This window comes from Nycticebus coucang, chromosome 22 (assembly GCF_027406575.1).
Source record: "Nycticebus coucang isolate mNycCou1 chromosome 22, mNycCou1.pri, whole genome shotgun sequence".
Classification (NCBI taxonomy): domain Eukaryota; kingdom Metazoa; phylum Chordata; class Mammalia; order Primates; family Lorisidae; genus Nycticebus; species Nycticebus coucang.
Window position 1 is genome coordinate 17,079,533 of NC_069801.1, and position 27,929 is coordinate 17,107,461.

The following is a 27,929-nucleotide window of genomic DNA, read 5'->3' on the forward strand; positions in this document are numbered from 1 at the left end:
TGTGTTTGAGTATCCCAGGCAGGCCAGGCCAGGCCAGGAGTGTTGCAGGGAAGAGGCTGTGTCTGAAGGGCAGAGGGGAGATATGCAATATTTAGAACTGCTTAGAAGGGGTGCTAGCTGTAACAAGTGGGGTGCCCGAGCCTCCTGCCTCCATTGGCCAGCCTGAGAGGGTCCAGCTCTGCCTCCTCTTGCTAAGGGACTCCTGTCTCTGAGCGTCACTCTCCTCTTCTGCAAAGTGGTTGTGATAGTTGTTCCTGTCTCAGTGGGTCACATTAGGATCTCAAGGGATGAGGTAGCAGAATGCGAAGCATAGGGAGGCACGCGGTGGGTGCCCAGTAATGCCAGCTGCCATGATTATCCTGTTTTACCTACTTAATAGGTGTGAAGGGCATGTGGACTTGTTTAAGTAAAAGGATTTTAACGCTGGGCAAACGCTGCTGTGAGATGCAGCCTGGTATATTGGAAAGGCCCAAAGGCGAGAAGCCTGAGTTCAGTTTTGGACTCACTATGTGACCTTAGTCAGGTCATCTAACCTCTCAGCGCTTCTGTTCCCTTATGTACGAATGAGACCACTACAGGCATCCCTCAGGGTTGTCGTGAGAACTAAAAAAACTCCTAACATGTCCAAGGACCATTCCTGTCCCTGCCTCCCATTCCTTCCCCAGCAAGCCCTGGTGTTCATTTACTGCCCACCCCACCCCCCAGCAACCCCGTCCCAGACCCCCATCCATCATCCTGTCCTTTGCAGAGGTTAAGTGGGTCCCCAAGCAGCGAATCCAAACTCTCCCGAAGCCCTGGCCGCACAATGCAGCCCGCTGTTAGCGAGCAGCCGGGCTGGCCCAGAGGATTGGATTTCAGCCGGGATGGCCGGCGCTGGCAGATGCTCAGGCCAGCGGCGGGCAGGCGGGGGACAGAATGGAGGAGCCGGCGTCATGGGGACTCCTCTGCCCGGGCCTGAGAAAACACAAGGCAGGCAACCAAGGCAGAGGAGGGCCTCCAAATGGCAGGAGGACAAGGAGGGGACTTCGAGAGTCCTTCGGCAGAAGGATTTTACATTAGCCAGGTTCCCTTACCTTGAGCCTGAGGACCAAGCAGGGGGCCAAGCCAGAGAAACAACAAGCTGCCTGTTACAGGCTTCATTTCAGAAAACCCACAGCCTCCCAGAGGCTGGCCCAGGGTTTTTCTGGCATCACCACCCCCAAATCACCTTGCTTTGGGCCTATGAACTCAAGGCCCTCCTGGGCTCCCATCCTCATCGTATTTTCCAAGGAGAGCCCTCCGGGAGGCATATCAGGCTGATCTGGGTTCAAATTCCAGCTCTGCTTCGTACTGACTGTGTAACTTTGGGGGATCTCTGAGCCTCTCTGAGCTCAGTTTCCACATCTGTACAAGGGTTACAAGTACCAGTGTTCCAGGCTGTACAGAGTGTTTAGCTCAGGACCTGGCTTCAAGGGCACCGATAAATGAAAGCAGCAATTTTTCCCTTCCTTTCATGGGAAAGGTGGTTTCTAGAATTGGACTAAAGGTGACAAACCTTGCCCTGCCCATTACGGCAATGTTGCCTTGCAGGAGACCTTGATTTCTCTGCGCCTCAGTTTCTTTGTAAGTTTGCTCTGCGATGGAGATGATATTGCTGAAGCACCTGCCCGTGTGAGCTTCCACAAATCTGTAGAGATTTTCCCTACAGCCTCGGTGTGGCTCAACCTTGCATGTTATAAAAACACTCTGCACTCAATACCTCTGTGGGTACAAACAAGGATTTTTGTCATCCTCGTTTTATAGATGAAGAAACTGGGGCTGAGAAAGGTGACTTTTCCAGCCTTGTCAGTGGTCTTGAACTTTATCTCCTGATGCCTCTTCTTAGCATTCTAATCTGGACCACAGAAAGAGTGCTCTGACTCCTGGCCTTTGATGGTCTGGGTCAGGCCTCAGCTCCACTAGCCCCAGACAGGGTGCAGCAGGAACCACTGGGAAGGGTCCAGAGTAGCATCTACTGCTTGGGTCACATACCAGGCTGATTTCCTGCCTTGGGCTGTGGGTTCTTGGCCATTCTGGGGGCAAAGACCCCCAGTGTGGCTAGCACGTAGATGTCCATTCATCTTCAGCTTCAACCCTTCCCCCAGCTGGCTCCCAACTCTAGCTTAATTTCCTCTGCCAAGACCAGCTTGAAATCTAGCAGTTCTCAGGACAGACCATGTCCCTACCTGCTTCAGGAACCCGCCATGGCTCCCTACTGCTTCTAAGGCAACATCTAAACTCCTTAAACCCACATTGGAGGCCCAGCACCTTCCGACCCCATCCTGTGCAACTATATCCTTCCATGAAGCATTTTGCTCCTAACACATGGGGCAGACATCCTCGCATGTGGAGTAGTTAAGAACATGGGCTCTGGTCTGAGGCAGACACAGTTCCACCACTTCCTGGCCATGGAAACAACCTCTCTAAACTCCAACAGCCTCTCTAAACTTTAGTTTTTCCATCTGTAAAGGAAGATCATAAAGTACTTACTTCACAAATAGTTAACAATGAAATGGGATAATGAATGCTCAGGGCTTGGCCCAGCGCCCACCACTGAGAGTCAGTCGTCAGTTTTCCTATTGCTCAAACTTCCCCGATATTTCATACCACTCTGCCTTTGATTCTGCCCTGCCCTCTATGTAGCTTCTCTTCTCTCTCCCAGCTCAAATGCTACCTCTTCTGAGATGCCTCTCCTCATTTCCTGGTCAAAGCTAATCCCTTCTTCCTCTGGGTTTCCTGGCTCCCAGCCTGGACCAGCCGTCTCACTCTGCCTCTCCATGGAGTAAGTTCACGTGTCGGGCACTGGTCTGAGAGCGCCTTGAAGGAAGGAGCCGCTGATCCGTCTCTGTGTTCCCAGTGCCTGGCACATGGCCTGGCACACATTGGGTGAAGGAGATGTTCATTGAATGACCATGACTTTGTTACTTAACCCAGCCAGAGCGGGAGATGTTAGAATAGCTGCCAGGAAGAAGGAAGAAGGAGACTTTGAACTCAATTTTGGAAGAGAATATAGCCAGGCTAAAGGCAGCAAGGTCCAGGCGTTCCAGGCAGAAAAATCTAGAAGGGTCAAGTCATCAAGGCTCAAGGAAGTATAGTGCTTTCTGTAAGCAGAAAGAAATTCAGGAGGGCTGGACACTAGGGATGAGGAAGAGGGTGGCTGGAGGGTAATTAGCTAGCCCTGTTGGCAGTAGCCTTGAATGCCTTGCTGAGGAGATAGGACTTCATTCTCAGGCAATAGAAGCTCTGAGACGTATTAAGGTCTGTACAGACATGATTAGACACGGGCTTTAGAAATGTCACCCAGCTGCCATGTGGCCTATGTGCCAGGTTCAGTTCTCAGTGCAGAGGGGACAGTGGTAAACAAGGCAGTCACGGACCCTGGGAGGCGTTGGATCAACAGGACTCACCAACGTGAAGTCATTTAATTCTCACAATGACCCATTTTGCAGATGCAGAAACTGAGGCCCTGAGAGGCAACCTAGCTTGCCTATAGTCACACAGTTAGAGACTGCCAGAGCCAAGGTTCTGGCCTGGACAGTCTGTGCCCCATTCCCCTGCCACCTTCTCTTCTTTCCCCTCCTTTCTTCACACAGGCCCACACAGAGGGAGAGAATAAACACACACACAAACCCTGATGATTTGTTTTGTTTTGTTTTGTGTTGTCTGACTTTCAAGGCCATGGCATCTTAAAACTAACACAGATGTGGAAATGACAGGTATGAGTTCAATTCCTAGCCGTGCCCGTGTGCCCTTGTGCAGGTTACTTCCCCTCTCTGACCTCAATTTCTTTATTTGTAAAATGGGGTTAATAACAGTATGCTCCCCGTAATGTCATGAGCCAGAAATGGCATTTAGAGTGCTCTAGCCAATGCTTGGCACAAACAGGCACTTAAGGAAAATTTCTTCTTCATGGCTTTGGAACTCTCCTGTAGTGTCATTAGTGCAGACAAATTGTGCCTGTGGTTCTAAAGAATTGTGGCCCTAGAAAATTATGCCCCATGTGGGGGTCAGGCAGAGCTTGCCAGGGGTAGATTGGGGAGCAGGGTGCAACCACCCACCCCAGCCTGAGAGCAAGGGGCCCTCGCACAACCACCTCCTATCGGCCTAACGCTAACGACTTCAGTGTGTCTCTCCTTTAAGCTCAAATATTTCTGAAATGCACACTGCTCATTCACACGTAGCCGGAGGGGCCGTTGGGCCTCCCCAGCTTGTACAATCAGGGCCTCCTGATTGCTTTCTTCTGTGCAGTCTCCAGGAAGGCGAGGGGGTGTGGGCACCGTAGGGCTAAGATTGAAGTTGCTCCCATGGCCCAGATCCCTGTTTTCCCACTAAGGAAGGCTCTTTGGGCTGGTGGCCGCATTGTCTGGATGCTAAAAATCTATGCAGCCTCTCTTTCCTCATGTATCTGTTAGGATTAGAGCAGTCAAGGCCTGAGAATTAACATTTCAATAGGGGTTGGGGAGAGCCGGGGGAAGTGAAATGGCAGAGTGGGTGGGGTTGGGGACAGGTAACACCAGCAAGGCTGGCAAGGATGCAGGCTATGGCACGTCCCAGCAGAGGAGCCTCAGGGGGCAGCTGACCTTGTAACAGGCAGCCCCCACTGACCTTTGCAGACTCAGCTCTCAGCTCCCACCTTTCCCAGCTCCACCCTTCACCCACCACTGGAGTCTCACAACCTCCCCCCCTCCCCGCTCAGCTTACCTCCCTGCCTTTTCGAAAACTCTGCCATCCCCTCTGCCTAGCACACTCTTCCCACTCAGCTGACTCCCTTCAAAGCCTCCATTCGAGTATCACTTCCTCCGGGAAGCCATCTCTAGATTTGACATTTCCTTCCCCTCCTTCTATACCCAGTTCCTATGACCCCTCAATACACCATGCACATCCCTAGTGTGGTCCTTGTCACAGCATGTGGTGATTAATTATCTGTGTACAGTGACAGCAGCTTCCCCTGCACAAAGGATTGTCACTGTCACAATGGGAATAGGGATGGGGACATTTCTAGCACTTCAGAGGCAGCTCGATGCAGCCCAGTGGCCCCGAAAACATGGAAAGCAAAATGATGTTTGGTAGTAGTTTGCAGATGAACATTTTTAATTGCAATAGTCTGTGTTGATTTTCCTTCTTTTTATGGCAAGTTATATTGGTTTTCCATTTATAATAATGATTACTTCTTTCTCTTTAAAATGTACTGAAGAAAGAAAAGAGTCAATTGGAAGAAAAATAGTAACTAAATAATTGTGCAGCTATAGGTGAAAATGGCTAAAGTCATAAATGCTGTCTGCACGAAAGGCTCAAGGCTGGGCAATGCTGATGGGGCAGACATTGGCGTGCGCGTCCAAGACGGACAGGTGGCAGAAGGGGGCCTACTCTGTGCCAAGCCCTGCACTGGGTCTTAAAGTACAAATATCTCCCCGTTAGGGGACTACAGGCCCATGGGAGAGGATAGAAAATGGGCAGTTACCACCCAGGACATCTGCAAGCACTGACACATCTTAAAACACCAGTGGCTGCCAAGCTAAGGAGCAGTGTGGATTCAGGAAGACTTTCTAGAGGAGGTGACCTGAGTTGAGACTTCAGGGACAAGGGATATTAGCGGCAGGTAAAAATAGAGGGGAGAAGGTGAGAAGGAACAGGATGTGTGGGGTATAGGGGTGAGACAGAGCGCCACGCAGTCTGTGCAACTGGGGCTCAGCTTGCAGGTGGAGTAGATATGTAACCCCAGGCAAGTTCTTGAGCCATTGGAAGCCTCAGTTTTCCCATCTGTGAAATGGAACAGTATCAACTACTTCTGAGAATGTTGGTGAGAGTTTCTGGCTCCTAACAGGGTCTCAGTGGACATGTGTTCTCACCCTTTGTAGATTTGGGGAGTAAAGGGGAGATGTCTGGAATCTTTGGGGAGAAGGAAAGAAGTGCTGTGGTAGAGATGGAGTGTGGCTTCCCAAACCCATCTACATTCCTGAGGCAAGAAGTTTATTTATTTATTTTTTTTGTAGAGACAGAGTCTCACTGTACCATCCTCGGGTAGAGTGCCATGACGTCACAGGACTCACAGCAACATCTAACTCTTGGGCTTACGCGATTCTCTTGCCTCAGCCTCCCAAGCAGCTGGGACTACAGGCGCCCACCACAACGCCCGGCTATTTTTTTGTTGCAGTTTGGCTGGGGCTGGGTTTGAACCTGCCACCCTCGGCATATGGGGCCAGCGCCCTACTCACTGAGCCACGGGCACCGCCTAAGAAGTTTAACCAGATTCCCCAGCAGTTAGCTTTTGTTCTTAGTTTGAGAGGAGGAAAGAGTAAACTCAGGACATCCCAGGAAAGCAGCGTCAGATGGACTGGGAAGGGCTCCTTGGAGGCTGTTGGCCATCAAGCAAGAGGCTGATGTTTGTCAGATGTTGGCAGACGCCATGTGGGGTGTGAGGGAGGCCAGGCAGACTAAGCTGGAGATTCTTGGACCTGCCTTCCCTTCCAAAGGTCTAATGAGCCCAAAGGATGTAGTGTGTGTGCAGGCACTGGGCTGGCCAAAAAGCACCACCCTCCATCTAAAAATAGTATCCGCCGCTTAGTAAGGGTCTGCTGTGCTGGGCATCAACTAATGCACTTCCCCTTCCTGTATTTCTCATGTCCACACTCCAAAGGTATTTTGGCCGCTTTCTAGGTGAGGAAACTGAGGCTTAGAAAGGTCCAAGGTTACCAGGCAAGGAAGTGACAGAACCAGTATGAGAATCTAGCTGTCTCCCCAAGTCTCCAGACCCCAAGTCTCTCTGCTCTGTTTATCTGACTTTCATGCAGAGGTAGAGGGAAGTGTCAACACTGAAAAGCAGGGCTGAGCATGATGACTTATGATCCCAGCACCTTGGGAGGCTGAGGCAGGAGGATAGTTTGAGGCCAGCAGTTGGAGACCCACCTGGGCAGCATAGCAAGACCCCATATCCAAAAAAATATATTTGAAAAACAAAAGACCAAGAAGGATTTGAGGGGAGAACAGCACCCATATGCTGCTTCCTGCCAACCCGCATGGGTGACAGCTTTCACAGAGCCAGACTTAGAGGCAAAGCCAGGACAAGGGAACAAAGGAGGTACCTGCCATCCCACCTCCTCCCTAAGCAGACTGCAAACTTCCCATTCCCTCTTAGTCCCTTCTTGTCTGTGAAACAGCTGGCCCATTTCAGTCTTTCTGATACCCTCCCCCAGCATGTTTTGGGCCAGGAGTGGTAGAAGGCACAGGGGGATAATGGAACTCCCTGGCCTGAGCTTCTTGGGAGCCCAGGGTAAGTGTGTGACTTTTGGCAAGTCATTTGCCCTCTCTGGACCTGTTTCCATTGTACAATGAGGATGTCAGTTCCCAGCCCCTCCTTCTCCTGGCTGTGGAATCCTCTAGTGCTTAGCCTCTGGGTCAGCCCAGAAATCTAGCCAAGGGGTGGGGCCACCTGCTTGGCGGGCTGGCCTCCCCCACCCGACCCCTTTCTGGTCCCAAGCACAGTCTCTCCTCTCCCTTGTTTGAACAGCTCCCAGCAGCTGTTCCTCTGGCCCAGGCAGAGAGCCCGACTTGGCGCGTCTCTGGCTGAGGCCGATGAGAGAAAACAGGTTAAAAGTTCAGCCCTTGTTCTCTCCAGGAAGAAAAATCTGTAGCATTCGGAGTGTGAAAAGGAACCCTTTTTTTCAGCTCCAACGCAGCATAATAGGACTTCCCTCCAATTTGCCATCAAAAAGATGCCCTTGGCACTGGCTCGACTATCCCTGGCACCCCCACCTCATGTCCCCTCCCTTCACTGGCCCCCAGTGCAAAGGGACACAGTGACCATAAACAGAAGCCATAGGCAGTTATGGGGATGCTCCTGCACCCTCATGTGTCTGACTGCAGTCACCTCTGATCTCCACCACCCCTGGCATAGTTCAAGCGCTTGTTACCTACTGTTTGCACCTTCTCAGTGGCCTTGACACTGGGTACACTGCACCTAATCTCCTGGCCCTAGTACATCCAGCCCAGATCATCAAGCTAATTGTTTCAAGTGCCCAGAAGTTTATAGGACAGGAGACAGGACCTACTCATCCTTCCCAGTCTGCTACTTTCTCCTATGTGATCTTTAGGAAGTTCCTTTCCCTTCCTGTGCTTCAGTTACCCTGTCTCCAAAATGAGGCAGTTGGAGTGGACCAGGGCAGCATCACACTCAAATGGGCAGTGTTCATTTCCTGAAACACTGTGGTGAAAAGCATTTTGAGGCCACAGAGCGTGGGGATCAATTAGCAATGTCTGCCCTGGGCACAGACTTAGAGCATAGTAGTGAGCCTCTCATCCACTCTTGCTGAGCAGGTTGGTATAGAACAGTGGTTCTCAACCTTCCTGATTGCCTCTTTGTTACAAATGGAACAAAGGGGACGCGACCCACAGGTTGAGAACCGCTGGTATAGAAGATCCCATTGCAACTCTCTAGGTACCTACTCTCTCATAGCTATTTGCATTCACACCTCCTCTATCAGACTGTTCACTGCTCCATAATAGAGCCTTGCTGTTTACCATTTTGTCTCTTAGGGTACCCAGCACAGTGCCTGGTACACATGAACAACAGGATGTATTTATTGAATGAATGCTAGAAAAGGATTGATTTAAATCCATTCAGTGTATTATTATAACATCCAAAAAGCGTTTTGCCTGAAGCCCCAGGTCCCTCGGGCTTTCCCTGGTGGCAGGAAATGGAGGACGGGGGTCCTGGGTGAATGGGGAATCTCTAGAGCCCGAGGGGCCCTTCCCTCTAGGCCATGTGTCTCCTTCCCTCCAGCTGCTGGGATGAGGGAAGGCAAGGGGGGCCCTGGTTCAGAAGCTGATCTGAGTCTACTGGCTCCCCAGAAATCATGTGCCAACTGGCCACCAGCGGCCACAGTGCTTGCCCTCAACACCTGCCACCTGTGGGTCTTATTCTGGAGGCAGAGTTGGCGAGCCTTGGGGGCAGGGCCCAAGGGCAGAGACACAATGGAGGACTCCACGTTCCTGGAGAAAGGAGAAGAGAAGGGGTATCTCAGAGGGCTCAACTGGGGCAGAAGGCCCACATTCCAATTTTTCAGAATTTGACACAAGCTGAAAAGCAAACAGATACCCAAAGTTTGTATGTAAAATAGCTGGGGTTTAGTGGATTCTCTGAAACTCATCAGTAGACCCCAGGTTTGCTGGATGTGAGTGAGTCCCCTTCCTAGGTTAATGGGACGGGATTGGCTGTGGAGAGGGGCCTGAACTTGACAGAAAGGCCGGAGTTCCCTGGAGGGGTGGGGCCTGGGGGAATGGAGATCAGTTGATTGGCTAGGCTGTGAGAGTAGGCGGGGTTATGGGGTGGAGAGGTGGGGTCTAAAGTGAGGACGTCCGAAGAATTAAGAGCCAGATGATTGCTTAGGGCAATGGAAGTAGGCGGAGCTCTGTAGAGAAGGCCCTGGAGGGGTGGGGTCTTACAGCACAGAAAGGCAGGGCGGGCAGTGACTCTTTGCTTTCCCCACAGAAACCCTAATGGACTCCACGACAGCGACGGCTGAGCTGGGCTGGATGGTGCATCCTCCATCAGGGGTGAGTCAGTGGTCCCCAGGTCCCTTGGGCTTTGCTGCAGGGACTGAGTGTCTCCCTCACATTCCAGGCCAGCCACTGCCCCACCCTTTCAATCCCCTGCCATAGTGGAGCACCAGCTATGGTGACCACCAGCTATGGTGACCACACGCTGGGTGCTTTCAACCCTTCCAACCCTCAGGGAGAGAAGGAGAAGCAGGTACTCACACTACCCTATTTTAGAGGAGGAAACTGAACTGTCATTCCTGAGTCCCTGTTCTGTGTTAAGCACCTTTGTACACATCCTCCCCACTTCCACAGAAAGGAATTGCCTCCATTTTACAGATGAGGAAACTGAAGCTCCAAGAGGTATGGCCACCTGTCCGGGGCTCTATAGATAGTAAGTAATAGGGCTCAAGTTTATATCCAGGGCTGTGACCAAGTCCTCTCTGTCCCCTTTTTGTGTCCCCATAACACATGAGGCTCTTACCATCATACTTCTTGGGAGGGGTAGTCTGAGCCTATGTCTGTGCTGTGACCTCCGTGACAGCAAGACTGGGCACAATTTGAGATCCCTCTTTCTTCCCACAACAACCGGCTCAGCACCTGCATACAGGCTGTGGGGCCAGAGACTCCTGCAATTCTGTCTCAGCTTGGCCACTCACCAGCTGTGTGGTTTGGGGTCAGTCCCTTAATCTCTCTGACCTTTAGTCTTCTCATCTATAAAATGGTGATAATAATACCTTCCTCGCAGTACAATTAGGAAGTTTTCCTGCAGAGTGTCTAACACAGTGCCTGGCAGAGATTGGGTTCCCAATAAAGAGTAGCTGTAATAATTATCACCATCATTACCGCCATCGTTATCAATTTTAATAATTCACTTCTCATCCCCCGGGTCACTGGAGAGGGTCTCTGGACTCCATAATCCATCCCTTCCCTTCCCCCCACCCCAGCTCATCTCCTGGGACTCAGCTGCTGCCCCAGGGAGCTGCATCTCCCCCCACCCCCCAGGCCTGTGCTCTCAATAGGCAGGGCCCCAGGGTCAGGCCTCTTTCTGTGGCTCTTTCTTGTCACCAATTTTCCATCTGCGAAGACGGCTGGGCCCACAGCCCCACCCTGCCAGTAATGAGGCCAGGCTGGGCTGCAGGGCCCCGGTCCCAATTATTTGGGGTGTTTAGGCTGCAGGGCCTCCGCATGTTAATTAGAGAGAGGGGAGAAAGGCAGAGTGCTCTAATTAAGTGCTCTAATTAAGTTCTGAAGAAGAGCAGCAGTTGTAACAAGGGGCTGACTTTGTCACATGGTGCCACCAAAAAAAATTTTTTTTAACGCAATGTACGGAGGTTCCGAGTCGCCATTGAAGAAGAGGTTGAGCCCACAAGCTCCAGCCCTGCCTTCCCCATACACACTTGCCCTCTATAGCATCTGACCCTCCCCAGGCTCACAGCCTCCACTCTGCCCACATGACTTGGCCCAGAGAATCCGAGTGTCAAAAGGACAAAGAATACCCACTTGAAGGTGACACCTCTCCTATTACTTGCCACCCCTCATGGTCACATTTGGCATTTGGAGAAATAGAGGCCCAGAAAGGGAAAGTGACTTGCCTGAGGCCGTGCATCAAGTTGGTAGAGCTGGACCGCCAATGCAGGATTCCTGGGGCACTGTTGGGGTCCTTGTGTTTCAAAGCAGCGTGGGCAAGCCCATGAGTGGTCTGGGTCTGTGTGACCTGGATCAAGTGACTTCACTTCTCTGGTCCCTACTCCTTCACCTATAAAATAGGGATAACCGTACATACCATGCATGATAATTGTGACAAAGAAGTGAGATTATGTTAGGGCACCCTGCCTCAGGCTTGACTTGGCGGGAAGGGAGACCTGTTGTGGGGCTCCTTTGTATCTACTCCATGTGAAGCCAGCCCAACACCAAAGGGGATACAGGAGAAGGACAGGATGAGTGGCTACCCTCAGCAGGGTCTCAGTTCCACTGAGACCAGACCCAGAGGGCTGAGCGTGCTGGAGACTTGCCCAGGGAGATGGTCCCTGCGGCTCAAGGAAAGGTTAGTGAGTGGCAGGAGCAGGCAGCCCGCTGGAGAGCCTGCTGCAGGGAAGACAAGAGAGGGTGCACCAGGAAGGCCCAAAAGTGTGAGCAAAGGCTCAGCAGTGGGAATGAGCTTGGCCTTGAGAGTCTTTAAGGAGTTAGGATGGGCTTTGCACCCTTCCCAGCCAAACTCTCCATGGTCTAGCCCCAACCCCTTCCGGCAGTGAGGCTGGGCAACTCTCAGCTGCGTTTGTGAGCTTCAGGCTGTGTCCTAGTAAGGGAGCTGAAGCACCTGTGCCTGGTAGGGAGGGTAGGCAGTCTCTTTCCAGGTACCAGACAGGAGATCTGAGCAGCTGAAAAGAAAGCCTCAGAGCAGAGCTGCTCTCCTGGGGAAGGGTCCTGCCTTCCCGCTCATCCCAGAAGTTCAGTGGGGACAAGGACTGTCTTCCTCCATCAGACAGGGAGTTCCCAGAGGACAGAGGTTTTGACTTCCCCCTCAGACTGATAGCCCCACTCCCACCCCTGGCACATAGCTATGTCTGCTTTCATCGGAAGGAGCTCCCTACACCAGTCATGGTGGTCCAAGCCTATAATCCTAGCACTCTGGGAAGCCAAGGGAAGTGGATCACCTGAGCTCATAAGTTCAAGACCAGTCTGAGCAAAGTGAAACCTGGTCCCTACTAAAAACAGAAATACTAGCTGGGTGTTGTTACAGACACCTGTAGTTGCAGCTATTTAGGTGGCTGAGACAAGAGGACTGCTTGAGCCCAAGAGTTTGAGGTTGCTGTGAGCTATACACCAAGGCACTCTACCCAGGACAACAGAGTGAGACTCTGTCTCAAAAAAATAAAAAGGAGCTCTCTAAGGGCAAGGTGCCCCCTATTTCCCTTCCAGGTAGAACTTCCTGGGATCAGGGTAAATGTCTCCTTTATCAGACCAGTGAACCCTTGACAATAAGGCCCGTATCTCCCATACTGACTAGGGTATACTGAGAATAGGGTGTGTGCCTTTCCCATTAGATTGGGGTGTTATCCTTAGAAACTGGGGAATTCCTCTGGGCCAAGGCTATGTTTTCCCCCAACAGATTGGGAATTCTCTGATATCGTCGTCATCAGACTAAAGGATTCCCTAAGGCAGAGTCTTTGCCTTCCCCTGAGACAGGGTGTTTACTGGGGCTGAGCCCTCGCCTCCCCCACCTGACTAGCATTTCACCCACAGTGGGAAGAGGTGAGTGGCTACGATGAGAACATGAACACGATCCGAACGTACCAGGTGTGCAACGTGTTTGAGTCAAGCCAGAACAACTGGCTACGGACCAAGTTCATCCGGCGCCGTGGCGCCCACCGCATCCACGTGGAGATGAAGTTCTCGGTGCGTGACTGCAGCAGCATCCCCAGCGTGCCGGGCTCCTGCAAGGAGACCTTCAACCTCTATTACTATGAGGCTGACTATGACTCGGCCACCAAGACCTTCCCCAACTGGATGGAGAATCCGTGGGTGAAGGTGGATACCATTGCGGCGGACGAGAGCTTCTCCCAGGTGGACCTGGGGGGCCGGGTCATGAAAATCAACACTGAGGTGCGGAGCTTCGGACCCGTGTCCCGCAGTGGCTTCTACCTGGCCTTCCAGGACTATGGTGGCTGCATGTCCCTCATCGCTGTGCGTGTTTTCTACCGTAAGTGCCCCCGCATCATCCAGAATGGCGCCATCTTCCAGGAGACGCTGTCAGGGGCTGAGAGCACATCGCTGGTGGCTGCCCGGGGCAGCTGCATCACCAATGCTGAAGAAGTGGATGTACCCATCAAGCTCTACTGTAATGGGGACGGCGAGTGGCTGGTGCCCATTGGGCGTTGCATGTGCAAAGCGGGGTTTGAAGCCGTGGAGAATGGCACCATCTGCCGAGGTAAGGGCCACAGTGGGGCAGGTGCCCCGGTAAATGCATGGTGGTCTTGGCTGCAGACTGGAGCCTGGTAGCTGGAGCTCAGGCTGGCAAGGGCAAAGGCCTGGAGCTGACCGTGAGGCACTCCAGGCCCAGGGTTTCCAAACCTGCAACCATTGTTCTGTTTCTTGAAAGGTGGCAGATAGATAACACTTAACTGGGTGGGGTGTGCCCAACCCTGCCTCTTTATTTAGTTCCCATCTTCCCTCAGAACTGACAGCCCACTCGTGGCCCAGGCCCTCCTCAGCCAGCCATGGTTGTGGATAGGAGCCAGTCAGGGTGTGATTAATGAGCTCAGGGAGCCCAGAAGGACACTAACTGCTGCTGTGGGGTGTGTGACAGCCACCCAGATGTTGGGGTTGCTCTAGCCAAGCCCCACAGGCACTGGCCCTGTCAGCCTGGGACATGTAGGAATGGAGATTACAGCTCACATCTGAGTGGTTGGCCGGGTGCTTTCTCCTCCCCTGGCTTAGGGATCCTCAGCCTTTACTGTGGATCAGAATCACCTGGCAAATTGGCTAAAATGTAGACTCCTGGGTCTGTCTCCATCCTGTCCCCCAGGTCTGGTGGTGTGGCCAAGGATCAGTATTTTTAAACAAGCAGCCCTGATGATTCTGTAACAGGACCATTAGCAGATATGGAAAGGGATGACCATGGCCCAGCCCCAGCACCACCCCAGGGAGCATCTATGCTAAGAGGGTGGGGAACATTAGCAGAATCTCTAAGAGGGTGTGGTTTGAAAAGATCCATTTAATATTGAGATATAATGTGATAGGAAAAGAATCCATTGCTTTGTTTATATAAATCAGAGACAATAAGGCTGGACAAAGTCTTCTTGGCACACAGGGAATAGGGGGCCTCATGGGGAGTGGCCACCATCCCAGGGCTGGGCGCTGGTGGTGAACAAAGGCTTGCTAGTTCCTGATGAAGTAAGTGGCCTATGAACCTATGACTAAACTGACTCACTTTGACCAAGTTCCTCTGGTGCCTACTGTGTGCAGGGCACAGTGGGAGAGGGGAGGGACCTGGGGAAGCACTCATTCACCAAGCATGTATTGAGTACCTACTGTAAGCCAGGCACTAACCCAGTGCTGGAGAATTCAGAAATGAACAAAGCAGACACATTCATCTCCCTCCCAGAGTTTGTGCGTAGATAGGGGAGGGAGAAAAAAGTTAATGAACAAATATTAATAAATAAACTAGTTGCAGGCTGTGATGAGTAAAGCAGGGGAAAGGTACAAAAATAGAGATCAAAAAGAGGACCTACTTTCGGAAGGGCTTCTTGGAAGAGGTGTCATGTGAGCTTATGGGCTTGAGGGTACCCAGGAAACCTGGACATTCAGGATTTGGCCTCAAGTGGCTCCTGGGTGAGCAGGGGACTCAGACACATGAGAACAAAAACAAGGCAGAGATGAGGCAGAGCACTTCGAGAACATAAGGAAGAAGACATCTTTTTCTTTTTTTTTTTTTTGAGACAGTCTCACTTTGTTGCCCTCAGTAGAGTGCTGTGGTGTCATAGCTCACAGCAAACTTAAACACTTGGACTCAAGTGATTCTCTTGCCTTAGCCTCCCAAGTAGCTGGGACTACAAGCCCCCACCACAATGCCTACCTATCTTTTAGAGACAGGGTCTCCGCTGCTCAGGCTGGTCTTGAACTTGAACTCCTGAGCTCAAGCAGTCCACCCGTCTTGGCCTCCCGTAGTGCTAGGATTGCAGGCGTGAACCATTGCACCTGGCCAGAAGATATCTTTTTTAACCAGGTGTCTCCAAAGCTTCAGGAGGAAATGGAATTTGAATGAAGAGTGAGTAGGATTTGAATAAGTGAAAGGAGGGAGAAAGGGAATTGTAGGTCAGGACGCCTTTGATGGGTGGCTGGTGCTTTGCTGGGTGCAGGGGCCAGGATGTTACTTTCCCTATTCCTTCACCTACTCACTATTCACTGCAGCTGCCAGAAGTCCCCTGGGACTTCCCTGAGAAGAGCGCTGGACGCTTCCCCCACCTCAAACCCCAATCTCCATAGTTCCCAGCTGTAAGTCTGCTGGGGTGGCAGGAAGTGTCCCTGGAATTCCTTCTCTGCAACAGCTACTCCCACCCAAGGGTCCAAGCCCATTTCTGTCTTTCCAGCTCTTTATAGGTTTGAATGTCTATGTGCCCCTTGCCTCAGTTTCCCCAAGCCTGTCTGTCTCTGGATCCCTACTTCCCTTGGTCTTTCCTTCCCTCCTTCCTCTTGCCCTGTGGGAACCCCAGCCTAGCTGCCTTTGGGGGCCCTCCTCCCTCCCAATAGCCAGCCTGCATCTGTAAGAGATCTGGAGGCGGTTCCACAGTGAGCACGATCACTGCGGTGCTGTCGGGGCGTAATGAGATTTTTAATATTTAGCTTGGATGGGGAGAGGGGCTGCTCGCCAGCGTGGGGTGGTTGCACGCACATGTTGATTCACTGGCTCCAGTTCAGACTCCCTGGTTCCCAGCTGCTGGGCTTCTCCTCCCAGTCTCTCCCTCTGGTCCACCCTGCCCTGCTGTGCAGCCCCCAGCCTGCTCTCTCCCTGACCATGGCCTCTCCTTGGCCTTGGCTTTTGAGAAACCTGGTTTCAAACTCCAACTCCACCTCCCACTAGCTGTGTGACCTTGGACAAGCAATTGACCCTCTCCCAACCTTTGTTTTCTCATCTGCAAACCAGGATAAACAGAAAGGCTCTTGTGCAGAGTAAATAAGAAAATACCTAGAAGAGTGTTATAAAAATAAGAATAAGGACTTTTATGAACACTGGCTTTGCCTGTGGATAGTGGTTTTTTGTTTTTGGTTTTTTTCTTCTGGGTAAGCTTTTTATTTTGAGGAAAAGCTAACTTTTCCTGTCACAAAAGCAATGCACATTATTTATAGGATCTTTAGAAATTACTGATAAGCAAAAGGGAAAATATTAAAATCACCCATAATCCCATCAGCCAGAGATAAGCACAGTTAACAAACTGGTGTAAATCCTTCCAGGTATATTTTTGTGTTATTTACACATATTGATTTATTTTTAAGAAAAAGATGGATTCCTACTTAAAATACTTGAGGATTTTTGACTTAATATTTCATGGACATCTTTACATGTCATGTTAGAAGTACAACATCATTTTGGGAGGCTCTTAGAATTCCTTAGTATAAATGTACCACAGTTTATTTTCCAGTCTTCTATTGGTCGACAGGCAGATTGCTCGCAGTATTTCACTGTCTTAAACAAATGCTGGGGTGATCCTCGCTGTTTCTCTTTTTGCGCTGCTGCGGATATTTGCATAGGATATATTTCCAGGCGTGGAATTGTGGGGCTAAAGGGCATGTACTTTTTTTAGAGCTTTTGATACATATTGCCAAATTATGCTCCAGAAAGGTTGGGCTGAGTTACCTTCCTGGCAGCAGTCTCTGAGAGTGCCTGTTTCCCTACATGCTCACCAGCATGGGGTATTACGCCTGTGGCTTTATTTTCTGCTTTACTCCCGGAATCCTGTGCTTCCCTAGCCAGGGGTCCTCTTTGGGCTCTCAGAGTTGGATCCTGGGCCACCGGATGACCTCCCTCCCACCCTGCTTTCAGCTCCAGGCTTTTTCAACACTAGAGCAGTGGCCCAGATGTGTCTGAGGGAGTCTGCAGGGGTGATTGTGGCCGATCCTGGGGGAGGGGAGGAAGGTGCAGCTGGTGGAGTTTGCTGGCTGGAAAGGGTGTGAGGGTTGGAATACTGGGTGGTGGGAAGGCTCAGACCCCCACCCAGAAAGTTCTGCTACTTCTCTTCAAGGGCAGGGAAGAGATACCCAGTTGGGAGGATAACAGACCCCTAGACTCAAACCAGAGCTGAGACCACACAAGGTAACCTTTTGGGAAGGGAATTAGTTGGGGACCCTGGCCAATGCACTTAAACTACCAGGTCTTTGCTCTTAAAAGCTGGAAAAGTTCTGTACCCTCCCTCACTTCTCCTTTTGTATCCATCCATTGGTCCACCTAACCATCCATCCATCCATCTACGACATGCCCATCCATCAAACATCCACTGAACACCAGCCTTTGCTTTTTCTGCTTCTTGGAGGGGTGAGTGTTGTCTTTGTAGAGGACCAGGAAGCAAACACATACTGAGTGCCTTTTATGTCCCCAGCATTTAGGGGTCCTAGGAAAGCTCAACCATGGCCCCTGCCCTCAAGAGCCACCCAGTCCAGAGATGTTGGCAGACACATCTTTGGGCAGTGGAGGTGCAGGGGGACTGCTGTGATGCTGAGGAAAGCAGAGCATCAGGAGGGGGCTGTAGAAGCAGACAGAGACCCCAGCCCATTTGGGGACACAGTGGTCAGAAGGTAGCTCAGAGAGGGGACACTGAGAGGAACTGAGTGAAGGGCAAGAGTTAGCCAAGTGAGGAGGAGGTGCCAGGGCCCAGAGGTGGCCAGAGTGGGTACCCCTGGGAAGTGCAGGGGTCCCCTAGCCCTCTGTCCTCTCTGAGTCAGCTAAGTGGAAAGATCTGATATCGGGGTGGGAGATGATTCTTTCTGCTCTTCATATTTCTGGTAGTCTGGGCAGGAAATACTGTATAATTTTGGCTCCTGAACAGCTCATTCATTTTTCAGATAACACTCCCTAGGCACCTGCTATGTTCCTAGGCTAGGTATGAGTGCTGCCTAGATGATGAAGGCCCTTCTTGCTTTCCCTGGAGATTCAGTCCAGGGTGGAGGAGACAGCTCCATCCATAACTGCAACCTTGGGGCACGTAGGAGGAAGTGGGGAGAGGACTGGGAGACTTCCTGGAGGAGGAGCCATCTTCCTAGGGCTTTGGAGGATGGGAAGAACCAAGGACAGAAAGGAAAATCAGTCTAGAAGTAAAGTCTGTCCAAAATGATTTGGATTTTTTTTTTTTTTAAACCCTCCCCTCTGCCTTACCCCTAGACAGTTTGCAGTAGCCCAGGCAGAAGCAGAGGAGAGGTGTTCTTGGCCAAGGGAAAAGGGTGGTAGGGACTTCCTTTCAATTCCACTTTTGTCAATGGTTGAGGGAGGCAGATGCTGAGTCCTTAGAGGCCTGGGGAGGTGAGATGGGGAGGTGAAAGGTGCCACCTGTGTGCCCAGTGTGCTGTGCCATTATCTTACTGAATCTTCTATTGATATTATTAGCTCCATTTTACAAATGATGAGACTGAGATCAAGAGAGGGTAATCAAGTTGCCCCAGACCACACAGCCACTGAGTGGTAAGCCAGAATTTAAGCCTTGCTTTCTCCAACTTGCCAAAACAACATATTGACCTGGAGTGGGCTGATGCCAGAATGTTCTCTCCCTTTTACACCTGAGGTTCATGTTTTGTCCACCTGGCTACTGAGCCTCCAGCTCACAGCATCTGTGGAGAGGGCCCAGCAGGGGGGTGATGGAAAGGGTTTCAATTTCCTTACCTGAGAAATGGGGACATGAAACCCTGCCCTGCCCTCCTCTGGATGACTGAGGAGCCCTGGGTGGTTGGATTGAGAGGAGTTTGACTGACTTCAAGGATTGGAGGGCAGGGATGGCACTTCTGGAGCAACCAGGGGGGCTTCTCAAGGGAGGAGGGAGGTCCATGGCTGAGCTTTGAAGGATGAGTTGCTTTCCTATCAAGAGATGTGAGGCAGGACAGGTGGAGCACAGTCCCAGTGGGAGGAAGCCCCCGTAGGCCTCTTCTCATGTCAAGGGGGCACAGGCCTCAGGGAAGGAACATCCCCAGGCTTGGCTGACCTATAGCCGGAGACAAAAATCCCTCATTCGTCCCATACAGCAGCTACCAAATGCTTATCTCATGCGGGCCCTTTCTGCTCAGTTACTTTGAATCCTCCCATCAGATTAGGAAACTGAGGCCCAGGCTGACATCCCATCCCTCTTATGTGGCAGAGGCAGATCTCTTTGGTGCCTCCTATTTCTCATTCCTTCTGCGCGTGTAGTCACCCTGACCCTCAGTCACCCTGTAGGTTTAGGTAAGGTCATCCCCATTTTACAGAAGAGAAAACTGAGGCTCGGAGAGGTTAAGCAGCTTCCACAAGGTGACAAAGAGAGGAAGGCGCAGGATCTGAACCCAGACCACCTGACCCTGGAGCCCCGTGTTGTCCTCTCACAGCCCCAGACAGGCTCATCCTGACCCTCAAAATGCCGGTTTGACGGGTTTGGGTGGCAAGCTGCCTCCAGAACGTTCCAACAGGACCATAAACAGCTGGAGAAGTTCCCCTCCCTCCAGCCACTGCCTTTTTATCTGGCTGGGCTTCAGTATCTGGCAAGAGAGGCCCGTTTATTGAGGAAGTTTATGCATTTAACAGTTTAAGCCTTTCTAAGCCTGTGGTACAACAGGATTTGGGAGCTGTTAACAATTCTGTGTGGTTAAGAGATTTTCATTGCTCTGTGGCAGCTGGCTCAGACCCCACTGGCCTGCTCTGGCCTACGCCCCATGCTGTTGGGGCACCTGCACCCCAGGGGCCCTTTGTCCTCAGCCCCCCTCACTGCTGCTTCTCCCTGCTCCCCATGCAAGCCTCTAGGTACAAACTTTGAGAGCACCTCACAGAGCAACTGAGGCCCAGAGAGGGCAAGGGAGTTGCCCTAGGATGCACAGCAGGTAAGAAGCTTGAACTGAGACCTGCCTGAGTCTCTTCCTCTGTCCCAGACTCCCAGCCTTGTTAATTCCTCACTGGCAGAACTTAACAAAATCTTTCTCAAATCAACATCTGTTTGATCCATCCCAGGCCTTTAAGGCCAGGGAAGGGGGTGGCTTGGCCAGTTTTATTCACCTTGTCAGGTAGAGAACTGAAATCAGAACTCCAGCCTCTTAAAGTCTTTTTATTTTTTATTTATTTATTTTTTTGCTTGTTATCTTTTTTTTTTTATTGTTGGGGATTCATTGAGGGTACAACTCCTAAAGTCTTAATAAGAATTCTCACTGCACCAAACTGGTGGGGGTTTTTTTCCATAGCTTGGGGAGGGGGGAAATACCATTTGTAATTATAATGTCTTACATATGTACAGTATTTATTTACTTACACCCTGCTTTGTTCCAAAAAAGATTGGAGGCTGCTTTTGTATAACATTTGGTCTCACCCCATGAGATACTTTGATCTGAATGGCGCTCACATGAGAGAAGCACAGCAAAGGTTATTATCACCATTTTGGAGACAAGGAAAACTGAAGCCAAAAGCAGACGTGACTCCCAGGGTCACATGACACTTTGAAGGGGACAGAGCCAGGACTAGAAGCCAGTGCCGCAGCCTCCTAGGCCTGGGCTCTTTCCAGAGCCCTTGGTTATCTCTAAGATGTCCAGGCAGACAGCTCTTCTCACTCCCCCTCACCTCTATCTTTCTTTTCTTTCTTTCTTTTAGGCAGAGTCTCACTGTGTCATCCTGGGTAGAGTGCTGTGGCGTCACAGCTCAGAGCAACCTCCAACTCTTGGGCTTAAGCAATTCTCTTGCCTCAATCTCCCAAGTAGCTGGGACTACAGGCACCTACCACAATGCCTGACCATTCTTTGTTGCAGTTGTCATTGTTGTTTAGCTGGCTTGGCCCAGGTTTGAACCCACCAGCCTTGGTGTATGTGGCCGGCACTTTAAGCTCTGAGCTATGAGCGCTGAGCCCCTCACCTCTCTTTCAACAAGACTGAGACCCCAAGGTTTCCCAGAAACTCCTCGATAGGAGTCTTTATCTCCTTCCTGGGTGGGAAGAGGTGGACCTGCCCCAGGAAAAGCCCTCACCCCCACCCCAGCCCAGAGAACTCAGGGCTTGTGTGAAGAGGAAGGTGTGATTGAATTTCACGGGATGGGAACAGGCCCCTGACAGCCTCAACTGGCTGGTGACTAGGGGGCCAGGAATCACCTGGAGGGGTAGGCTGACCTTGGGGTCCCTGCTCTCGCTGGCATCCTGGGCTTTCTGCTCCTTCACTGAGCCTTCCCAGTCTTTTTCCATGGAGCCCTGTGGAAGTTGGATGATGCTGCTGGTTTAAATTACAGATATTTGTTCTCTGCCCAACCAGCCGACAGACCAAGGAGAGGGCCGCAGAGGCACATCCCTCCCATTTAACTTATATCTGAATGTGATCCATGCGCTTTGTCTCTTGTCCTCTGTGTCTCCTCCACCCCCTAAATGAAGGAGGCTCTGGCAACTGCTCACCAAGCTCACAATGATAAAACCTGAGGCCCTGATGGGGTGTGATGGCTCACACCCATATTCCCAGTGCTTTGAGAGGCCAAGGTAGGAGGATCTCTTGAGGCCAGGAGTTCGAGCCTGCCCTGGCAACCTAGCAAGACCCCCATCTCTAAAAAACAAGAAAAGAAAAATTAGCCCAGCATTATGACATGCACCTGTAGTCCAGCTACTTAGAAAACTGAGGCAAGAAGTTCACTTGAGCCTGGGTGACAGAGCAAGACTCTATCTCAAAAGAAAAAAATAATAATAATCCGAAGGCCCAAAGAAGCTAGATAAAATGACATGTTCAAACTGTGGGTCCTCCTCCCAATTCTGGGGACCTCTTGCTGGACCCTAATTGTAAGTAACAGAAATAAGAGCCCCGGGAGAGGGCAGCGCCTGTGGCTCAAGGAGTAGGGCGCCGGTCCCATATGCCGGAGGTGGCGGGTTCAAACCCAGCCCCGGCCAAAAAAAAAAAAAGCCCCGGGAGAAACCAAATACATACTGATTGAGTATTCACTATGCATAGGCCTGTTCCCTGGGCTTGGTGAGTAATACTTGCTGAATCCATTGGGTGTGACTATTATAGAAAAGCAAGTGGAAGCTCAGAAAGATCAATTAATCAACCCAAGGCCACATGGCTGGTGGAGCCAGAAATGCAATCCAATACCTGTACTCATCCGCTAAAATGTTTGTGGCGTTTCATCCTTAGTAATTTTGTTTACACTTGTCTCATTTGATTCTTAACAACCCTAGGAAGTGAAAGGGGTATTATCCCCATTCTCCTGATGAGGAGATAAAGGCTTAGCAAAGTGAGGTGACCTGCCCAAAGCTCACTGGAATAAGGTCACTGGGTTGGTTAGATAGCAGTGCCTGGGCTCGGGCCCTCCCAGCTCCCCTCTGCTAACTCTTGTTCCTAGAGCTGTAGTGAATGCTTCCTACATTTGCACCCCCCCCCCCATTCTACTAAAACAGCACATCATTCAGGCCTCCATGTTCCCAATCCTATGGGCAGTTCCCAGACCTCTGCTTCTCTTACCTGCCAGCAGCATTTGACAAAGTGACCCCTCCCTCTTCTGGAGCTACACTGGCTTCTGGGGTTCCTACTCCCTCTGTGGGTGCTTTGTGGCCAGTTCCTGTCCACCTCCCCCTCAGCTGCACCTTGGAGGGCCCCAGAGCTGTGTGCTTGGCCACCCCTTCTCCATCCCTGGCTGGCTCCATCAGCCCCACAGCCTCAAATACCTTCCCGGGGCTTATCTCAGCCCGGACCTATCTTCTGAAGTCCAGACTTGCCTGCCCAGCTGCCCCCTGGACACCTCCCCCTGCTCCCACCCTGCTTCTCTAGTCTGTGGAGTCCCTGGGACTACTTAGTCTGCTTGGAATCCTTTGAGGCTCTTCATCTTACACAGAGCAAAGCTAAGGCCCTAAAAATGGCCCAGGATCCCCATGATCTGTCCCTGCCGTTGCCTCCCCACTCCAGGCATGCTGACCTCCTTGGCTGTTTCTTCTGCCTGGAATGTCCTGTCCTCAAATATCCATACTGGCTGCTTCCTCACCTTCAGGTCTGTGCCTAAATGTCACCTTTCTTACTGAGGTCCACCGTCATGTTTTATATAGGCATGTAGCCTGTTCCCTCCCCCTGGCTTTACATCCTTCCATCATCCTTGCTTCCAGCTGCCATACTGTGTATTACAAGTGTGTCCTATACTGCCATCCCCCCAGGCAGAGTGTAGGCTGCTTGAGGGCGGGCATTTCTGTGTGTCTGGGTCCAGTTTCTAGGATACTGCTTAGCTCAGAGTCTCACCCACCCCTGTCTCAAACATTGGATGCTCCCAACGCTGATGTGAGTGAAACTGCCAGCAAAGGTCCTTGAAGAGGCTGGAGCTCTTCCTGCTTCCTCTGAAATGGTTCTTGGGGGACCAGCATAGCCAGGATGCCCCGTAGGTCTGTCTGTGGTCATAACAAATAGACCTTTCCATGCACAGATGGAGGGTCCTTACACTTCACAATCAGCATTTCCACAAGATCTCAAATCCTTCTTAGAACTGGAGGTCTCAAAGAGCATCTCTTGGTCTTGCTCATGTTTTTACATTGACAAACGTGATTTCTGCCCTTGCTCCCTTCCCTGCCCTGGGCTGACAGCATTCAGAGTCCCTGCGATGTGGTGTTAGGCCTGGGGCTCACTTGCAATGGGGCTCGTTTCTTCCACCAGTGCCTGGGTCTGTGCAGACACAGAGCTAGAAGAGGAGATGGAAGAAACCTGGTGTGGAGGAAAATCCCCACCCTGCCCCTTGCCACCTACGACACTCCCTTGGCCAGGTTGTCTTCTTGAGCCTTTGTTTCCCTGTTGTGAAATGCCACAGGCTGTCCTGGCTTCCCAATGTTCGAAGGGACTCAAAGGAGTAAATGGAGCTCAGAAAACAGCAGAAGGAGCAGGGGGAGAAGGGTCACCCTGCTCCAGGAAGGAATGTTTCTTGGGGCAGGGGCATGCATGGCCCAGTGCCTGGCAGGGTTCCTAGAGAGCAGGCCAGTGTGTACGTGTCTGGGGAGGGAGTGACATGGTGATGAATGACCCTTCAGTTACAAGCAAGCCTGGACACATAGCAGGTGCCTAATATGTGCTGGCGGGATGGCCTATTTTAACCAGTGTGTTTTTATTGAGCAATACAGGAGCAGTTTATAGAGTCAGGGTGCCTGGGTCCAGATTTGAGCTCTGCTTCCCCACCCCGTTGCTCTGGGACCCTGGCAGAGCACATTCCCCACCTCCTCCCACCCCCAAAACTCAGTGTCACCATCCGTAGAAAGACTTTTAGGCACTAATAGCCTCTGATTCTGTTCTACCTGGTTCTCTTGGTGCCTGTCAAGAGACCACCAGGGCAGCTGTGACCATCTGTGACCTGCAGACAGTGACCCCACATTACCTGAAACACCCATGAGCAGAAAAAGCTTTAGCAATGTAGGTATGAGCCAGCTGCCTGGGTTCAAATATTGGCTCTGACATTTACTATCTATGCGGCCGTGGACAGATGACTCATGCCCCAAAGCCTTGATCTCCTCGCCTATAAAATGGAAAATCTCTAATAATATACAGAATGTTCAGAGCCTGTTATGAAGAAGCAAGGAGATAGTGGAAAGAAAGCATTGGGCATAGCATCTGGCACCAGGTGTGCTGTCAATGAACGTTAGCTCTGCTGACCGTGGCCTGGAACTTGCTGTTACACTTCCCTTTTGAAGACGAGAAAACTGGGGTTCAGAGAAAGCAAGTGACATGCTTCAGGCCACATAGCTAGTAAGTGGCTGTCATGAACACAGGTTGGTAGAGCAGGAGGTGTGGCCTCGGTGAGGCTTGGGAGCCATGCAGAGCTATTTCTCTCCCCATGTCCCCAGCATATTCTGGGCCCAGGGCCTGGTGTCAGCCCTGGAGAGAAGAGCTTCTGCCCTGGGGGGTTAGCAAGCCTGACCTGGTACCTGACAGGCTTACACTGGCTCCTTCCAGGAAACCAAGAAGCTGGTTTCCAGTTTCCTCCCTTAAAGGCATTGCCATCTGATTAGCAATATTTTAAAGATCCAAGAGTGACCACTGGCCTTTTTGTGCTTCCTGGTCAGGTCTTGTAGCTTTGGGAGCCCCATATCTGTATCCCTGGCAACCCTGCCCCCAAGATGCCCTCCCCCACACCCTCGCTGTCAGAGCGGTCTGTTTGTGGAAGCTCCCCGGAGACCTGGGAGCGATGTGCACGCATGTGCTGGGTCAGCACGAAGCGTCCCTGGTACGCATGCGTGTGTGCTGAGCCTATTGGGAGTCATTTGTATGCCTGTATGTGCATGAGTGTACCCACTGATCCGGCATCTGCATGTGCAATTAGAACATCTCTGGGCCTGTGAGCACGTACGTACATTTCAGGGGCAGCTGTGCCAGTGCATCTGCCTGTGCGGGTCACCCTAGAGCCTGTTGAGAGTCTTTACCCCCTGTATTTATGTGTGCCTGACATATCCTGGCACATCTCTGTGCAGGGAGGAGCACACTTGATGTGTGTGCTGGGTCAGACAACTGCATGCATAAAAATGTGTGTGCAGCACCAAACAAGTGTACGAACCCAGTGACAGAGGTCCACATCCATGTGTGCATGTCACCACTCTGGGAGCACACTCACTGGGTCATGTAGATACGTGTGTGCGCGGATGCATACCCACCTACAAGGAGATCAGCCAGAGTGGCCATATGCATGTGCCCCTGTGTGTATTTTATCAAGCTAGTTGTACGTGCACTTGAAAATGAGTATTTGTGAGCATGTGTGTGTGTGTGTGTGCATACTCTGGATCAATAGACACACACGCACACTTTCTGGGGCCAGGATGTCAGGGCCATTGATTTTCTGCCTCTCAGAAATTCCCTTTGAGGTCCTCTTCATGTCTCTTTCATGAAGGAAAAGTCGTGGTTCCGGTGTTCTTAAAGCAAATAGGGCCTGTTTTGCAGGGAGCTGCCATCCTGGCCCACCGGCCGCCCTTGCCGGTTGTGTGTGCACACTCACACATACACACCGAACCTGCTTCTCCTGCTCAGGAAAGTATGAGGCCTGTGGGGCTGGAAGGGGCCAGGCTCCTTGTCTTGTAGCCATGTAGTCTTGGCCGTGTCCTTTCACTTCCTGAGCCTCAGGTTCTTCCTCTGCCAGAGAGGCACACGGTCGAGAAGGTACAGAGTGGTGAAGTCCCAGGCCAAGCTGGGGGTTGTCATGCCCACCTCTTCTGTCTCAGTGTTATGTGTATGAAGCACTTCCACCTTCTTCCTGGGAACAGAGGCTTGTGTCCCTGCTGGACAGGCTAATGGATGAGCTTCAGCAAAGTCCACAGGAGCTACCCCTACAGTGGGTCCTCTGCTGCAGACTTTGCTGAAGTCCCTCTACTTCATCCTGGCCACCACCCTGTGTGACAGCTGGTCTTGTCCCCATTCCACAGAGGAGGAAACAGGCCCAGAGGACTGCGGGGACTTTTGGAACCTCACAGGGAGCAGGTGGCAAGCCAGGATGGGGACCCAGGTCTGGCTGACTCTTGAGCCTTCCCGCTGCATTCCAGGAATGCTTCTGAAAGCAGGTGACAGAAGGAGGCCGAGCCTTAAAGGATGTCCAGACCCCTCAGGCCAGGATGGCATCCAGGCCCAAGGACCTGCACGAGCAGAGGGGAGACGGCCGCTTGGAGGCACCCGGGCCTCAGCCTCTACCGCCTGCGCTCTCCCCTCCTCCTCCAGATGGGCAGCCCCGCGCCAGGTCCCCTTCTCCCCTCTTGCTGCAAGTCTTTGTGGCCCGGGAAGAATGCCTCTCTTTATCTCCCAGACGCCCCTTCCCTTTGATTCTCCTCTCCCCAGCGTTTCTGCTGACCTCTGCGTGTTGGGAATCCAATTAGAGGAGCGGAGGGAGAGAGTGACAGCCGCGCCGAATCCCGCCTCGGCCCTTCCGAGCACGCTCGGCCGAGCCGCAAGCGGCGCGGGGGCTGCTTGTCGTGGTGGGTCCTGCGCGGGGCTTTGTGGGGATTAGCTGCCGGGGGTGGAGCGCTCGCAGATGGGACCAGAAGTGATGCTGGTGAATGTCATATCCCGGCGGAGAGGGAAGGAGGGGGCCTGCCCAGTGCCGAATCCAGCCTGGGGAAGCCGGGGAGAGGGGGTGGGGCGCCGGCTGGCCTTGGCCTAAAGAGGGTGCGTGGGGAAATGATGGCCCACTTGAGGCCTTTGGTTCTGAATTTGAGGCTTGGCGGGCAGAGCTGGCAGCCAAACTCAGGTCCGCCTATCAGTGGGGTGGAGGTGCTGTAGTTTCCACTTGGGAGGGGCTTTGGGAGGTTGATTTGATTGCAGGGGTGGGGTATTGAAGGTTCATTTGTAAAATACTTTACATATGATTGGGGAGGCAAGGAATGGGGAGGGGACTGCCATTGAGAGATGTGTCAAAACAGCAACCCACCTGCAGCCACCACATGACAGAGCCACCAGTCTAAAGCCAAAGACTATGCCCTTCCCTGGCCCTCCAGGAAAGTTCCCGTTTTGGTTTATAGCTGAGGAAACAGAGGCTCTACAAGGAGAAAGGTCTGGCTCAAGAACACAAGGACAGTCTGTGTGGAGCTGAGCGTCTCCTCCCCACCCCCCAGTTTACCGTGCACCCCTATCCTCCATGGAGATCACCCAGCCTTCCCTCCCCCCAACTCCCTGGACTTCCTGAGTGAGGAGAGTCCCTCATACCCCTTCCCCAAGGAGGGACATAGAGTCCAAAGAAGCAGATTAGGGAA

The 27,929-nt window shown here is 51.8% G+C and overlaps 1 protein-coding gene across 2 annotated transcripts in view; it reads left to right on the forward strand.

Annotated features, from left to right (window-relative positions):
• Positions 1–27,929, forward strand: part of EPHB2 (EPH receptor B2) — a 184,575-nt gene that overhangs the window by 54,146 nt on the left and 102,500 nt on the right. For both annotated transcript variants that reach the window (XM_053577033.1, XM_053577034.1), the window contains exons 2-3: positions 9,506–9,570; positions 12,799–13,483. In XM_053577033.1, the coding sequence (XP_053433008.1) occupies positions 9,506–9,570; positions 12,799–13,483 (750 nt within the window). The remainder of the gene's footprint in view (positions 1–9,505; positions 9,571–12,798; positions 13,484–27,929) is intronic.